Here is an 18,380-nt window from a genome sequence, read left to right on the forward strand (position 1 = left end):
TTATCTCTATCACTCGCCTTAAATAGAAGGTCACTGTAAAAATAAAGATAGTGAAAAGAAAACTTGTTACTCAGTTTGGGGTAGAACATAGCCATCAGGAATCTCTCAACCCTGAGTCTTGCCCTTTTTGTTTGGTAAGAGTAGCAAGGAGGGGCAGAAAATACATTAGCAAAAAAATGAGAGTATAGTCAGAAGGACTGAAAGAAAATTGGAAGGAGAAAGACTTTTTGTTTTTTAAAAACAGCATAACTTTTTCCAGCTATATGGTATAGTATCATTTCATGCCCTGTAATTTTATCTCCAAAAATCATCTTGTGTGTTGTGGTACCTGTTTAGTCCTTGGGGGACACATTGTCTTCATGGTTAAAAAAAATTAGTGACCTGTGGTTAGTTACTTGCTAAACATACTTATGGAAGATCTGAAAATAAATAGTTTGACATTATTTTATCATTAATCTGAAGACAAATAGATTAATTAGCCCATAATGAGAATATTTTTTAGACATGTTCATCTTGAAAGTATGTTCACAAACTTATCTGTATGTTTTTCTCTAATGTGTTATTTTGGGGACCTATTTTTCCTTAGGGAAAATGACCGAGTTGCCATGGTTAATGGAGTTTCGATGGATAATGTTGAACATGCTTTTGCTGTTCAGCAACTAAGGAAAAGTGGGAAGAATGCAAAAATTGTAAGTATCTTTTACCTTTAATTTAGTAAAGGTACCAACTTTATTGTTGATGCATTTCTGGTGTTTGAATTCATCCTTCCCCCTTAAGAAAATGAAAACTGGAACAGTAGTTCTAAAGTTAGTTGTTTACAAGAGCATTTCTTCTAATATTGGTGGTGTGTTTTGTCAGTGGAGTGCGTATTTTCTCAAAGCAGATACTAGGATTTTTTCTATTGAAAAAGAAAGGAGGGGAGAGGTTGAACAGCTGCCTCTTTATGGCTTAATGTTTCCTTTTCTTTTAAGTACTTAAGTTTGACTGAATCTTGGCATGTAGTCTGTTTGAAATGTGTAGCCCTTTTTTCTGTTACAGGATTTGTTTAATGGACAAGTTTTACATTATTCCTTGAACACACAGATTATCAGCCACTTTCCTTGTTACTGTGATATAGTTTGAGGAGAGAGAAAGTGGTAAGATTTTCTTTGTAGAGTTGTTCAGGGTGCATTTAATGTTACTGTTTTAATAGATAGCTAGAATCTTTCTTCTTTTTCATATTTCTCTGAAAAGTCTACTTTTTTTTTAAGTAAAGGAAAGAGGTTCCATTAACTCTCAATAACTGACCTCCAATCACAGTTAAAACTAGGCAAATGTGGCACAGATTGATTTTAATGTAAAAGTCCTATTTAATATCCATGTTTAGGAGCACATTAGCTACTTTGCCCACTTTGCTCCTCCCCTGTTTCTGCTCCATCTAGCCTCTGAAGGGACCGATTAAGTCACTGCTTGAGGCCACAGCTCAGGTGTACAGAGCAGGAGGAAGAGGCTGGGCAGCTAGATGGTTTGTCCACTGAGAACCTTTCTGCTTTCCAGCAGACACTCAGAATCACAGTGGACCCGACAGAGGAGAGGGCTGGAGTGAGGGGAGGTCTGCATTGTGTTTCAACCTCTGGGAGCTGTGGTGAGAGCTAAAAGAGATATTCCCTCAGACTGTGTACCCCACAATTGGTAGGCCCTCCCACCCTGTAGGCTGCCATGCCAAATGGCTTTTCTCCACACCCTTGTCATTGAGGGTGAGATGAGAGTTAGAATTCTCATATTGTAGTAGACCCAGTATTTAGTTACTGCATTCCAAATGAGAGACAGCTTCTATTGTTTGTGTATGTGTTTTCACAGCTTCATTGTAATCATATTTTTACAGGTGTAATGTTATTTTTAAGCAGTTTTTATAACATGAGATTGTAGTGTTTACAGAAGCAAATTGCTAATTTTGATAAGTGTTGGTTTTAATAAATTGAATAAGCTTTAGCTTTCTTGCCTTAGCTGCTGATCCTATGCGTTGTCATTATTATTCAAAGTGTTTTTCAGATGGGTCGGTGCACATTTCAAGGTGAGCGCCTTAGGTAAATTGGGTTTTTTTCTATGTTTGAGGTTGTGAACTTCACCCATACCTCTAACTTTTTAAGCCCTCCATTTCTCTGAAATGTGGAGCTATTTTGTTTTGGTTTTCCATGCAAAATATACGGTACACATACCCCACATTCATAATGCATCCAAGAAAGTTGTATTTCTACACTCCAGCCTTTCCCCATAGAAATAGTTATATAAGAACTAAGTCCAGAACCTGTAATGTATTTGAAATAGCACATGTAAGGAGGAGGATTTGGGGCAACTCAAAGGATGGATTTTCCTCTGACTGTGCTTAGCCACATCAGTTGGAAAAGCAGAACTCGGGAAGCTTGAGAAAGTATTTTTTGCTCTATGGAGAAAGACTATAGGGGGTTTGGGTGGAAGGGTGTTTTAATCAGCAGAGAGCAGTTGTTCATTTCTACATTTGAGGAGATTCGCTCATGTCATTAATTTATGTTAAGTTTTTCATTGCCATACGACTTCTAGAATAAAACGCCGGTGTCTTAGAATGTGGCCTTTCATTCTAAGGTGTCTTTCTTAACTTACCCACAGACATAACCAGAACCTCAAGGTCATTATATGTATGTGTGTGGGGACGGTGTTGTTTTTGCAGTTCTGAATAGCCAGCTCCTCTTTCCCATCCCCGATCTACTAATCTTTCTTTGCTGTGCTCCTACATTATGGTGGTTGTTTGTTTATATAATTGTCTTTTCATAAGCTAGGCTTAATGATTTCTTTTCCATTAAATTAAAATACTACAACTCCTTTGATAATAGAACTACCATAAATATGCTTAATTTTGTTTAAAAATAGGTAAAGATAAGATTAGATAATTTTACTAAAATTCTGAACATACTAAAAAAGCATTATGAAGCAGATAATTGGGCTAAAACACATTCCTAGAGATAACCTGCCAACACTTCAGTATATATCCACATGACTGCATAGCATTGCACCATACGTACACACACTTACCCAGCCCCTTCATTGATGGGCACTTCAGTGTCCACTTTCCATGAGTATTAAAGAAAAATATTGTGTTGAAGATCGTCATGTTTCTCCCTACTTGTTCAGTTACTATTTGAGAATAACTTCTAAAGTGTGGCTTTTTAGTCAGAGGGCATGAATGGCTTGATATATGGATTGACAGTTTGCCCTTCGAAAAACCAGTAGGGTATTGAAAGTCCAATTTCATAAATGCTTTCTTAATCTTTGGCAAACTGATAGACTAGTATTTCAAATGAAATATTTTAAATTACAAGTGAGTTTGATCATCTCAGCATATATACTGCCCATTTATGTTTCTTCTTTGTTCATGTCCTTTGCATTTATATGGTGATCACTGTCATATTAGAGTATTGTGTGTGTTAAGATTACTAGCCTTTTGTCATATGTACTACATATATTGTTTGCTCATTTGCTTTTTTGAGTGTATGGAAGTTGTTTATAGTGATTTTTTGGTTTGTTTTTCTATCATTTTGTTTCAACATAGAAATGCTTTAATTTTTATGTTGTCCTGTCTGTCAGACTTTGACTTGATTGGTTCTGCCTTTGGCGTCATGCTTACAAAAGCCTTTACGTTATCAGAATTATAAAAGCATATATCCTGTATTTTATTCTGCTACTTGCATGAGTTCATTGTTTTGTTTCACATCTGAATCTCAAATTTTGCTACACCGAAGTAGGCGTTTTTCCCCAAAATTTGTTTCAGAATTTTCAGTGTTAAAATCACGTATAATTGCCAAACCTGCCAAACTTCTTCAGTGGGTTTATAACAGTTAACTCATAATATAAATGGAGAATCATAACAGGATTGGATATTTTTCTGTAGGTTACGCACTTAACTGGGTGCAAATATTTGATTATATGTACAGTTAAATGCATTACAAGGACCTCTCCTCAAGGAATGTGAATCTTAATAGGATAGATGGGTACCCACAGTCATAACCATAATGTACATCACCTGAGATTGAGAGTAATTCAGGTATAGTAGCTTTCCAGAGTTGGCACTCTCTTGGAAGAACAATAGGGAAAGCTTTGCATGCTCAGCTGGTTACATACTTTGTTTTTGTTTATACATTACTTGGGAGGAATTGAAGATTAAAGTACTAATACAAAGTATTGCTTCTAATACAACATGTTGGAAGTTTGAAATAGAAGTGAGACTAAAATGCAGGGAGTCAGTTAGGAATGGTTTACAGTAAATGTTACTTGATAAGGGCCTCCACTGTAGGATACTGAGAGTAGAAAGGCAGACAGCCTCTTTCAGTTAATAACAGAGCTGAGCATCCTTGTCACATGCTGGCCTCTTGCTGCTTCTGATCATTTTGCTTCAGTGTTGTTTTCTCAGAAGAGCCTTCTCTGATCATTCTTGGTAGTAGTAAGCAGCAGTAGTCTTAAGTGTAGAGCACCCCTTTGAAAAACGTTAGCCACAAAGGGAAGAGATAAGATGGTAACTTGGAAATGAGTAGCAAAACAGGAATAGACGATTAATTGACAGATTAGTAGGCAAGGATAGATTTGAGGTAAATAGGAAGAGATTAAAGTTTTAAGTACCTTGGGGGATGGTAATTGATGAAGGAAAGGTCTTGGAGGTGGATAAGGATAAGAATTTGAGCTTATATGGAAGGGTTTTGTTCATACAGGAAGAGGTTCACCTTGGTCTCTGAGACCAGAAGGAAGACCAAATAAATGAGGTACTGAAAAAAATTAGAAGTAGAGGGGCTGTGATGTGGCACTGATCCATTTAAATCAGGCCAAGTGATTGGGATCTTGGAGAATAGATTTGGAATACCTGTGTTATCAAATGCCATGGAGGTATTTGATACCATGGAGGTATCAAATTCCAACAAGAGTTACATGAAAGGATTGCAGAACAGACAGAAGAATTCTGTAAAGTAAAATGAATTTATAGAGGACCTAATAGCAAAGTGTGGAAATGCAGCCTTCTGAAGTTGAGGGTAACACAGTGCTGGAGTTTATCATGGCAGATGACTGAGGGGTCAAGATAAAGTTATTTAAATATCACACCATGACGTCTCATGCAAACTTGGAGGAAAGGCAAGTGAAAACAGGAAGGAATTGATGGACTGAGAGAATAGGAAGGAATGGAGGAATCGGAAGTAGGATGGACATGGAAAAGTTTCAGGAGATCAAGATGTCAAAAGTAGAAGACAAGAAGTGTTACCCAAGAAGATCCTTGGAGATCTGTGATGAGATCAAGTGTATACCAGTGTGAGAAGATGAAGTGCAGTCCAGGGATTAAGAGGCCTCTCAATCAGAAGGTAATGCATATAGATCTTGAACTTACAGAATGTGAAGGAAATAAGTGGACAGGGAAAATTTAACCAGTTACCAGAGTCATTGAGGAACGAAAGCCAGAAGAGGGAATTTACGCCTAGATCAGAAATTACAAATTGGAGAGATTCAGAAGCTGAAAGCAGTTTGTTTTGGTGAAGCGTAATGGAGTTATTAGTTCCAGCACACTAAGTTGATTGTTAGTGTGGAGGTCAATAAATTTCTCTCTTAGAGGTTCAGGAGGACAGTTGTGGGCCTTGTTGGATTCTGAAATTTTTAAGGAATCAAGTTGAGCTTGCAAGTTTGCTATGGTTTGGTAGCAACTATAGTACATATATATTTTTTTTAATTTTTATTTTTTTTGGATGTACATCATATTTCAAATTCTGGATACATTACATCATGTTCACCACCCAAACGCTAATCATAGTGCATCTCCTCACATGTGACCCTAATCACCCCTTTTGCCCTCCCCCTTCCCCCCTTCCCCAATGGTAACCACCAGTCCAATCTCCAATGCTATGTGTGTTTTTTTTTTTGTCATTTTTATCTTCTGCTTATGAGTGAGATCATATGGTATTTGACTTTCTCCCTCTGACTTATTTCACTCAGCATAATACCCTCAAGGTCCATCCATGTTGTCACAAATGGCTGGATTTCGTCATTTCTTATGGCTGAGTAGTAGTCCATTGTGTATGAATACCACATCTTTATCCGTGTGTCCCTTGATGGGCACCTAGGCAACTGTAGTATATTTGATGGTGTTAGAGTACAGTGCCCCATCCTTTATTCAAACCACCAACAATTACTAGTTTTCCTTTAAGCTTATGATTATTACACTTAGAATATCTTTCTGAATTAATTAATGAGGACTTTATTAGGCACACTTTTCCACATTTGATTCTTAACTAGATCTGTTTATCAGGAGAGCAGAAAACACAACCATTGTGGCAGTGTATTCCTTGGTAATTTGTTATAATTGTATAGTATATCTCTCTGGTTCATAATTAATTAATATGGGACCAGAAGAATGTAATTTTCCTTTCTCTTAGGAACTGAAAGTACATATATGAAAATTAATCAGCTTATTTTGTAATCTTTTTTATTTGTAGACTATCCGAAGGAAAAAGAAAGTTCAGATACCAGTAAGTCGTCCTGATCCTGAACCAGTATCTGAAAATGAAGAAGATAGTTATGATGAGGAAGTACATGATCCAAGAAGTGGCCGTGGTGGTCTGATTAATAGAAGGAGTGAGAAGAGTTGGGTGAGGGATAGAAGTGCAAGTAGAGAGAGGAGTTTGTCTCCACGATCTGATAGGCGATCTGTGGCCTCCAGTCAACCTGCCAAACCCACCAAAGTCACATTGGTGAAATCCCGGAAGAATGAAGGTATTCTCTACCAACTCATTTATCAGTTTCACATGAAAATTTTAAGACTTCTTTTTGATGAGAAGTAGGATTGCTGTCTCTTTGTATCTTTGCTTTTGTTGTCTTTTGTTATCTTCCTTCTTGTGACCTATTGCTATAGGTCAAATCCTGTTGTGGCAGGCTTCAGAGATCATCTCTTTCTCTTCTTGCTTTATTTTGTTGTAGCAGATAGTATTTCAGATAAATCATCTGGTAGTTGGATTTTGGATTTCTTATTGTGATCAGTAGTAGCATAACCACGGGGAGAAATCTTAGGGTTTTTTGGGCAGACTGTTATTTTAAATGGAGAGATTGAGGGGAAGGAACCTCTTAGGTTATATAGAGAAAGGGCATTTCTCTATAATGTAGGACTTCTTTAAAATTTTTGAAACTGAAGCCCAGCTGCCTCCTCTCATTCAAATTTGATAAAAATGAATCTGATTGTGGCTTCTTCCTGCTGTGACTATGGTCTCTCAAATGCAGGAAATCATTTATGACGGATCATTTTGATAAAAAGATTCTTACAGTAAGAATATTCTGAAGGCTCACTTTGATCTGCTTTACCTAGTTATTGCTTCCCACCCCACTCTATAGTAGGCTTCTCAGTCAAACTGTCTACACTTGTTGTTTCTGCTTCATTTTACCACTCACCCTTCACCTCTCTCTCATCTCAGATCTGTTCCACCCTGCTCCCAACACTGTTCACACTAAATCCAGTAGAAATTTTCAGTCTTTATCTTACTTGCCTTTTCAGTACCATTTTGCTTAGTTAATCACTCCCTATTTGAAATAATGTCTTCTCTTGGATTGTGTAATACTCTGTCCTTTTGGGGTCCTCCTTGCTTTTCTGTATCTTTGGCAAACTCAATTCTCCTCATCCTACCCTTCAATGATCTGTAGATTTCTGTTCTAGAATCTTTTTTTCCATTTAACATAACCTCCTCGGGCAATCTCATTTACTCTCATTGCCTCAGTTAGCTGCTGATGATGGCAAAACTTATTTCTCCAGCCCAAGTCTGTATACTGTTGTGTTCCAACTGACTATTAGGCATATTCACTTAGTGTTCCATATAGGTCCTGCAAATGAAACTCACATGTCCGTCTTAAAATTTTTCTTTGTTTCTTGTGAAGTATCCCATTGAATATATTCCTATCTACCCAGTTTCACAAGCCAGTCACAGATAACATGGTAGTTATCCTTGACATTTCTTTTTTTCTTCATTTTCCTATGCCCAGTTAATACATTCTAACTTCTTAAGTACCACTCTTAACCATCCCACTTCTGCCTTTCTCTCCCACCATCACCCTTGTCCAAGCTCCCATCATTTCTTTCTTTTTCTTCCAGCTTTATTGCGGTATAATTGACATTGTATATAAATATATAAAATTGTGTGTATTCAAGGTGTACAACATGATGATTTTATATACGTATACATTATGAAATGATCACCATCAAGTTAATTAACACATCCATCACCTCACAGTTAGCTTCTTTTTTTGTGTGTGTAGTGAGCACTGTCATCTTTTAGTGCACTCCTTGAGTCTGATAAACTAGTCTCTAGATCCTTTCTGTCGATTCTGCAGACTGGTTCACAGAGTTAAAGGATCCTCTGGGATGCTTCTGTCTTATTTTTTTTGCCCCTCTTTTGGTTACTTCTCAGTCCCAGCTACCCTACAGTTAAACTTCAGCAAACCTGCCGAGTCTTGCCTTCATTCCTTTTGGGGCATTTGTTTTTAACCATTCTGCTTCTATTCCTCCCTCACCACACACACTCATACACCCTCACTTTTAGTTTTAGTATTTCCACCTTAGTATTTCTTAGATGACCTTGCAGCTTCAATATTTCTTCCTCAAGGAGGCCTTCTTTGACCTCTTACTAGACACAAGACCCTATATTGCCCCATCTGAACTCTTCGTCACACTTGTAATTCCCATGATAACATCTTTTCCCCTGCTGACTATGTAAGTTGCCAGAGTACAGGGACTATCGTTCTCATTTGCTGGTTTTTATCCATAGTGCCTGGCACGTAGTATTTACCCAAGGACGTATTTGGAATAAATTAATATATAAGGAATATTTTGGAGTCATCTCTGTACTGGTTATTTTTAACTTTTTAATCTTGAGTAAGGCCAGTCTTTGAATCAGTATTGTGTTTCTCTGTGATGCAGTGACCATTTCTAAAGCACGTACAGTTGACTGTCTAGATCCCCTAGGAAGTCATTTTCTTTTTTTACCCTGATTCTGGTCCCCCTTCTGAGCACTCTTTGTATATTTGCCTTAAGTTAAACTGTAACTCTGGTGTAACTTTTAGAAGCTTGGGTATCAGGTCTGCTAAATTATGCCATATTAAAAACAGTTTTGTTTCCCATCTTGGTGGGCTCTTTTTTTTGCTTTTCTTTTTAATGTAGTAAAACTCAAGAGTCCTTTTCTCTCTTCTGACAGAACTAGCAGCAATCATTTTCCTATTGACATTTTCTTGTAGTCATTGAACTAGTTTTAAAAAAAACAAATTCTACAGTTTTGCAAGCCCCTGGACAGTTTTCTGGACTCTCCTGGTAACTTCCTAAACTCTCACCACTCCCTCACCCACAGATACAGTTAATGTTGCCTCACTCACAGGTACTTCCTTGGTTGTTAAAAGGAGAAGACAGGTATTTTTAACTCCTGCCCACATCCGCCCGGCTCATTATAAGCCCTTGTTTGCTGCACTAATACAGGGTAGTATGTGCTGTTGCTCTTAGTATGTTTCTCTAATGTCAGAGATGTGTAAGATCAGAAATATTTTTACTCTAGGAACTGGGGAAAACAGAAAGAGTATATGCTTGGTAACACAAGTCATCAGTAAAATCGTCAGCCTTTCCAGAGTTTTTCCAGAACTCAAGCAATTTACTTTTTAGAATTGTATTCATCAGACTTTCTGAGAAGCCAGTGTATCAATACAACGTAGAAGAAAGAAATAGGCTTCTCTTTAAGGCTTTCTCTTCTTCAGTGAAATGAAAATACATTGTGTCGGTCTTCTCTTTGAACCACACACTTCTTTCCCTTTGCTTTCACATTGACAGTGAAACTTTTTGATGATTAGTGGAAATGTCTTCTTTGCAGGGTGATCAAGAATAATTTCTTGTTATTGATTATACTTAAAATCTTCATGCAGTGATGATTAATCTTAGACTTTTCAACTCTATTTAAGTGGCTTAGGATTTTACACTAAAGACGTTTAAATATATTTTTTTCAGAATATGGTCTTCGATTGGCCAGCCATATATTTGTAAAGGAAATTTCACAAGATAGTTTGGCAGCAAGAGACGGCAATATTCAAGAAGGCGATGTTGTATTGAAGGTACAGTCATATTCTTACATTTTAACAATCTGAATTAGAAAACAAGTTATAGTGTGACCATATAGCTTCTTCTCATGTTTGAAGCAGTTTTGCCAAAAAGAATTAAAAATCAATGTTTGGGGGACTGGATCGTTTGCCACTGTCCATTATTACATGTCAACACTGATGTTTTTCTTTAGGCATAGAGTCATCCTGAGAAAACGTCACTACAAATGTATGTCATTCGCTAGCAGAAGCTACTTTATAGACAGATATGTGTATTCTTACACAGTGTTTTGATAACTGCTCTAGATATTATTGAAATGTTTGTTTTTTTAGTTTGTTTATAAGTAATAGAAAGTGACAGGCTTTTGGGGAGGAGCTTTGGGTGTTTTGACAGAGCAACAGTGTAGTAAAGATTTTATTACTTAAGGAAGGAATACTTTGATACTATAAGAAAGTGTAAAGGGAATATTTTGCTGCTTATTGGGCAAGCCAAGGAGATGTTCTCTCAGTGAACATTTGTATTTTTGTCATTTACTTTCACTTAGAATTTCTTTTCTATTGCAGATAAATGGTACTGTGACAGAAAATATGTCATTGACAGATGCAAAGACACTGATAGAAAGGTCTAAAGGCAAGTTAAAAATGGTAGTTCAGAGAGATGAACGGGCTACCCTATTGAACGTCCCTGATCTTGCTGACAGTATCCACTCTGCTAACGCCTCTGAGAGAGATGGTGAGTATGGTTCGGTTTGGAGATTCCCTCTGACTTATTTCTTAAAGTACTAGGAAGATTTGACATGTTTGAGTGAAGTAGTTTTCTACAACCTCTAAGACTTAGACATATAGATTTGGGGAGGATTTTAATTTTTCTCCCAGTTTTATTTAGAAATAATTGACATACATCACTGTATAATTTTAAGGTGTACAGCATGATGGTTTGATTTACATATCTTGTGAAATGGTTACCACAATTTGTTTAGTTAATATCCATTATCTCTGTATAGATACAATAGAAAGCAAGGAAATTGCTGCTTGTGGCGAGAATTCTTAGGATCTACTCTCTTTAACAACTTTCCTCTATATCATATAGCATTGTTAATAGTCATCATGTTGTATGTTACATCCCTAGTACTACTTTATGTTATAACTGAAAGTTTGTACCTTTTGATCACCTTCCTCCAGTGCCCCTCCCTACCTCTGGTAACCACAAATCTGATCTCTTTTTCTGAGTTTAGTGTTTTGTTTGTTTGTTTTAGATTCCATATATGAGTGAGATTGTACAGTATTTGTCTGTCTTTGTCTGACTTATTTCACTAGCATAATGCTTTCAAGGTCCATCCATGTTGTCGCTATATATTTTTTTTCTGTAGACACCTCACCACTATTTATCAGTGGCTTATGAAGTTAATGCTTAAATCAACCATTTTATATAAAATTACATTTAGTAGCTTATATCCATTATCATTGGAGTACCTTATATTTTACAATAATCATTTCATGGGAAAATAAATAGCAGCCTTTTATTTAACAGACATTTCAGAAATTCAGTCACTGGCATCAGATCATTCCGGTCGATCACACGACAGGCCTCCTCGCCACAGCCGGTCACGATCTCCTGACCAACGGTCAGAGCCTTCTGATCATTCCAGACACTCTCCACAACAGCCCAGCAATGGCAGGTAATCCTATTGCTGAGAAACAATAGAGAAAACTGTTTTGTTTAAAACAAAATAGCTATGTGGGCTTGATACACATTCCTGGTATTGCTTACAAATAAAACTAAAAGATTTTCTTTTGATTATTCAAGATTAGGTCTGTTTTTATTTATCAATTTAAGTATTTCTTTTCTAGAAAAACAGAGGTCAGTCAAACTTTTTCTTAAGGGCCAAATAGTAAATATTTTAGGCATACAAGCCATACAGTCTCTTATCTCTACTCAACTCTGTCTTTGTAGCACAAAAATAACCTTAAATAATATGTAAATGAACAGGCATGGCTATTTTCCAGTAAGACTTTATTTACAAAAACAGTTGGCGGACCCACAGCATTAGAAGATGCTTGCAAGCTTAAGAAATCTGCTTGGGAAAATTAACTGTAGTAGAAGCCTTTACTAGACAGGTTAACCTGGACTTTGTTTTCCCTTTTAAAGATACACTGGTGTTTATGCCAAAGTTTCTAGTGTGCCGGTAGTATGTGACTTCCCTGAGTTTACATTGTTTTTGAGGTCACATATACATTTGAGAATCTGAAGAAAATTATGACCCTTATCTTGAGAAAAATGCACATGTAAACGTATGTGTATCATTTACATAATGTATCTGGACATGCGCAGGGCTCTGCAGGCCACCAGCTGACCTATGGCTTAACAACAATCCATATGGAGAGCTTCTGGAGGCACTTGAAAATTCGGGTCCAGAGCTGAACAGTTTAGGATGAGGGATGGTGATTTGGGACTTATCTGCATAGAGGTGTTAGTTCAAGCCATAGAAGTCACTAAAATTGCTAAGAGAAACAATATGGTGAGAAGGCCAATAACTGGACCACACGGAGTACATTCCCTGAGGAAGATGAAGAGGCAAGGGAGAAGTAAACACAGAATGAAGAAGTACCCAGCTGGGAGAAAGCTTTTCTTAAAGATTGTCAAAAACTGTAGTGAAACAGTTATTGTACACCGCTGTTTTTAGATATTTGTGAAGCTGATTTTCTCTAAATTTCACATTTTAGATTTATAAATTATATTAACCCTGATTTTTATTTTAAGGTTGTAGTGATTTTTTAAAAAAGAAATATTATAATATGTCACATGCAAAACTGGTTTATCTCATAACTGATCATCTTTTTAACTGCTGCAGGTTAATATATTAATTCTAAAAGTCTTCCTGACACAGCATAGGTTATCTGAAAAAAGATTGTTGCCACAACTTATCCACAGTGATATAACTAACACCCTGGATGATTCATGGGGAGTAGCTATAATTTTAACACATTTCTCTCACCTAGAAACCATGCTGGTATCAAGCAATTTGGATATGATTTTCCTCTTTTGTTTTTTTTTGAGGAAGATTAGCCCTGAGCTAACATCTACTGCCAATCCTCTTCTTTTTGCTGAGGAAGACTGGCCCTGAGCTAACATCCATGCCCATCTTCCTCTACTTTATATGTGGGACGCCTACCACAGCATGGCTTGCCAAGCGGTGCTGTGTCTGCACCCTGGATCCAATCCGGCAAACCCTGGGCCACTGAAGTGGAACGTGCGTACTTAACCACTGTGCCACCAGGCCAGGCCCTGATCGTCTGCTTTTAAGAAAAGGAAATATTCCTCAAAATTTTGGCCATTTGGCAAATTCTAAATCTTAGGAAGTTTTTTCTGATATCCACTTTTTTTTCGTTTAGATTTGCTAAACACTTGCCATCTGTACCTTTAACTTAAAAGTTGAAGTGGTTTTTTAAAAAGGTGACCTATTTTCTTATTATATTGGGATGTTTTACTTTTTGGGGAACCTCAAGTGTTCTCATGGGGAACACCAGTTAGAAGAGAAATTTTAAAAATATAGAATCCTGGGCCCTGTTCTTTTCTATGTGCTACCAGATTTAGGAACTTGCAGTTAGAACATGTAGCTTATACTAAAGGACAGATAGTACTTAAAACTACAGAAGACAAAAATCATTAGATTCTTTCCAAATTTTAGTGCTGAGAATTTAATTCCTCAAAATTCAATAACCTTCCTAGAGGCAAGATGTAAAGTATTACCAGTTGCTTAAAAGTTTCATTTCCCCCTTAAAGTTAATGTTAAAATCCAAATAACTGTGGAGTTTTAATTTAAGGGTGCCTGCATTGTGAGAAACAATTCAGATACAAGAGTATCCTAGTATAAAAAACCACCATGGGACCTCCACATATTGTTTTATTTTTATTTAATTTTGCTTTTACAAAAATGTCTTTGTTTTACAAATGTTATTTAAATTCTATTGTTTAAATAAGTGTTACAAAAATGACTTGCTCTCTGTGGGAAAAGTTTCAGTTCAGTGTGTAGAGTTCTGGCTTGGTAATTTTCTTCCTAGATTTCTGAATATTTTTGTATATTTTTAGCTTATACAGTTATCTACTGAGAAGAATAATATCTTCATTTTGTTAGAGGCAATAAAATACGTGATTTCTTTGGGCTTCGGTGCCAGACTTCCTGGGTTTGACTCCCAGCCTGCCGTTGGTTACTTGCATGACCTTGAAACCTTTCTGTGCTTTAGTTTTCCCACTTGCTGTAAAGTAGGCATGGTCGCTTGTAACAAAGTTGTGAGAATTAAATGTGTTGTTATAATAACTGGCACAAACGTCAGCTGCAAGGAGGAGTAGTAGTAGTAGTATCTTGAGTTAGAGTTTCCACCATGCTTTCACATCTGCTCATGTTTAACCATTTTTAAGAAGATTTCCTCGTTTTGTAGGCAAGTAAACTTAATCTGAGAGGTTGCGATAAAGTCCATTGTTATAGAGTTGACAAGAAATTGGGGCCAGGATTAAAACTCTTGGCCTTTTGACACAAGTCTTTGACCTACTGGTATGGAGAAAGGGCAGTAAAAGGTTAAGTGCGGCTTCATCTTCAGGGAGCAAAGATCTGCAAAGTGTTCCATTATTGTCATGACCTACTTAGGTTCCTCTCTATGATGATGTTCTTTTCTTAGAGAGCAAACATTATATGGACACAGTTCTGAGAAGAACATTACAAAAAAAAAAAAATTGGATTGTGGAGATTTGCATTTTGTATTACTTAATGCTCAGTCATTCCACAAACTGACAAAGTTCATCTAAGGACTGGGCTGTTGTCTTAATTTTTAGGGAATGTATTTTAAAAAACAGAAAAAAAGTCTAATTTGTATTTAGCATTATCTATTTTGTCAAAATGGTTGCTTCTGAAGTACCTGAAAGCAGTGTTTACAAAAGACTGAAACTTTGTAGAAGTTTTAAGTATTCTCTTTATTCATTGTTTTTTTCTCCTGAGAGAAATGCGTCTACTAATTCTGAAGTTAGTGGTGTTGGTATTGATATAGCTTATGATATAGCAAATACATGATAATAAATTTGAATTTTATAGATGAGAAATTTCTAGCCTAAATCCAAATGTTGAGCCAAGTCAAACTCATGTATTTGGAATCGAAACCTTTTCCTTACGCAGTCCACATATGTTATCAGCCTTATACAGGGTTGCGTTTAAGTTTGTGACTTTGTTCTCTGAGTGCCAAGTAAGTCCTAATACATATGCGTGTAGGGCATATAATATATCTGCTTAAATACCTCAGATAAAATAGATTACTTTAGATTAAATACCTTTAATTTTAAAATCTTGGCTTTTAAATTAAAGACCTAGTCTTTTTACTTATACATGTTACTTTTTTCGTCAGCTTTCATAATTGTTTTCTTTGATATTAGAGAGTTATAAATATTCTTTCATCCTAGTATATGTAGTTTCTGTCAAATATTGCTTAATTCTCTCTGGAGCAGTCATACGTATAACTTTGCCAATAGGCTAAAAATTATTGTTGAGACAGCCACATATAGCACTTGGACGTTTACTGTTTGAAAATATTAAAAAGTGACTATCTTTTGACTGATGAATCAGATTGTGTTTTCAGATCTTTGGTTTTAGTATTTGGTCTTAAATAAAAAATGTTTAAATACCTCCAATTCAATAGGTGCTTTATTCAAAACAAGATTTGCATGTGATATTGTTGGTAATTAACTTGGTGTAGGTACGACTGCATTTTCCTTTTTCAGACACAGTATGAAGTCCTTCATCTTTGTTTTGTTTTGGTTTCCCATTCGTCTGTGAGAGATGGAAGAGGCTAGGTGGAATGATATGATTGATTAAGTATCTCAATGAAATTAATCAACCAATTGATGAATTCTCTCCCATGGCTCCTGTGTCTTAGAACTAGACTAATGCATTTGGTTGTGGGTGATCTCACAGAGAATGTTCTACAGTGAACATTGAAAGTTTTTTTTACCAGTAATTTTGACATTATCCTCCTAATTCTTTCTTTATCAAATATTTATTGATATCACCTATGTGTTCTCACTGTATGATTATAAATTATGCCCTGAACAATCTAGGCAATATCCCTGCTATCGTGGAGCTTATATCTGAGTGAATACAGCAGATAAATAAGTTCGAAATATGAAAAAATAATTTCCATTAGTGCTAAGTGCTATAAAGAAAATGAAGGTGATGTGATAGTGAAGGAGGAGGGGATGATATGAGATGACATGCTCAGGGAAAGGTCACCTCATCTTGAAATGAGAAAGAAAGAGCCTGCCAGATGAACATCGTTACAGAGTGAGACATAGCATGTACGGTTCCTGAGATGGAAACACACTCAACTTGTTGGAAGAACAGCAAGAGTGGCTGCATCACAGGAGCAAAGGAGAATAAGAAATCTTTTTCTCTGTTTTGGAAAAATTGTTTGGTTAAGGAGAATGTGAAAGTTTTTTTTTACAAAAAAAAAGGCGCTTATTATTTGAATTATTACTAAATGTGTTTTTGCTAAGATTCTTTGTCTAGCATTTCAAAGTGAGTAGAATATTGATGACCCATCCTGAATTTTTGTTATGTAAATAATAAGAGCCAAGTGTTATTTTCAGTCCTTGGGAGTTATAGGTTACTAGGTTAAAATTCCAATCTGAGTTTTAGTTTTTGCTTTGCTTTGTAAGGTGCCAGGCTGGGAGAAGACCACAGTTGATAATTTCTTTAGCTGGTGGAAACCCAAGTGTAGTCATGGTATGCTCAGTGATCGCTGATAGATTTTACCCCGAGAGGAGATTGTGGATCTAGTGATAAAAAGACAAGCTTATATATTATACTTTATATCTACTATTTAAAAAGTAAAAGTATAAATTTTATTTAGTTCATCAACTGAGAATTATTTTTTATACAAGTACGGTATCAAACATAAAATATATTTAAAAACAGATTCTTCCGCTTGCTAACATGGTTAAAAGCAGTAAATGTATGAAGAGTCTTATTTCCAGATTTAAATAATGTAGAGCAATCTTCTGTTGCCTTTCAAGAACCTTATTAAAGAATGAACAAAGAGCCAGCCCTGATGGCCTAGTGATTAAAGTTTGGCGCTCCTCACCGCTTCAGCAGCCCAGGTTCATTTCCCTGGTACAGAACCACACCACTTATCTGTCAGTAGCCATGCTGTGGCGGCAGCGCACGTAGAAGAACTTAGAAGGACTTAAAACTAGGATGTACAACCATGCATTGGGGCTTTGGGGAGAAAAAAAGAAGGAAGATTGGCAACAGATGTTAGCTCAGGGCCATCCTTCTCTGAAAAAAAAATAAAAGAATGGGCAGAGGATTGTGACCTTGGTCTCTTCTTGTAAAATCAGCCAAACATACCACATAATCAAAAGGTAGTTTTACTCTAAATATTAATCTTAAGTACCTAATAATCATTATACCACCAGTGAAGGCGTAATGATGCTATCCCTTAAGTAAAAAAAACGATCTTCTTTACTCTTTCCTCACTTATTTGTTAAAAATTGTTCATTTTTATAAAGATTATACTTTTTGAACAACATATCTTTCCTTCTAATTCAGATTGGACTGGGTTAGTCATCATCATCATCATAAGTGATCATGTAAGATGAAAAGCTCTGTACAAAATAAGCTTGAAACCCATTTGTCAAAATAAGCAGTACAGATACTGAGATTATTTCAAAAGCATACATACACATAGATATTTCTAGAAAATAGTCTACAACATGTAAAGAATAAATTTAAATTGTGAGAAATTAACCTGCAAATATGGTAAAGGTATCAGGTAATTATTCCCCCTGCCTTCTCAGCTTACTTCGTGAGTAACTAACTCCTCACTTCTGTGTCCAAGTATCGGCTCAGAATCTCTACATCTCTCTGCCTTTCTCGTTCCTAGAATTCTGTATGGGCCATGCAGAGAGAGAGCCTTAATTTTCTAATTGCTATCAAGGAGGAACTGCAATGGGTAATTATCTATTCATTTCCATATAAAATTTAGAAGATTAACAATGGTTGTAATATTCTGAGTAGTCAGACTTAAGTGTACCTTTAGTTTTTCTTTCTCATGAATGAGAGCCTGATGTTGAACTCTTCTGTCGGTGGGGAAGAACTTTGGAGTATGGTTAAGTTAGCTTCTAAGCATATCTTTATTGTTAATTGTGGCTGAGATGGCCCAATAGCTTTTAAAGGGATTAATTAGTACTTAGTTTTTGTTTTCATCCTTATCTATGTAGGTCTTGCCTACCT

General features: G+C 36.3%; 1 protein-coding gene across 23 annotated transcripts in view; it reads left to right on the forward strand.

The window, feature by feature from the left end:
• The window catches only part of TJP1 (tight junction protein 1), a 236,068-nt gene that overhangs the window by 175,162 nt on the left and 42,526 nt on the right, over positions 1–18,380 (forward strand). For all 23 annotated transcript variants that reach the window (XM_023651569.2, XM_023651557.2, XM_023651558.2 and 20 more), the window contains 5 exons: positions 587–689; positions 6,483–6,759; positions 10,016–10,119; positions 10,669–10,837; positions 11,636–11,783. In XM_023651569.2, the coding sequence (XP_023507337.2) occupies positions 587–689; positions 6,483–6,759; positions 10,016–10,119; positions 10,669–10,837; positions 11,636–11,783 (801 nt within the window). The remainder of the gene's footprint in view (positions 1–586; positions 690–6,482; positions 6,760–10,015; positions 10,120–10,668; positions 10,838–11,635; positions 11,784–18,380) is intronic.

Source organism: Equus caballus, chromosome 1, assembly GCF_041296265.1.
Source record: "Equus caballus isolate H_3958 breed thoroughbred chromosome 1, TB-T2T, whole genome shotgun sequence".
NCBI classification, from domain to species: Eukaryota; Metazoa; Chordata; class Mammalia; order Perissodactyla; family Equidae; genus Equus; species Equus caballus.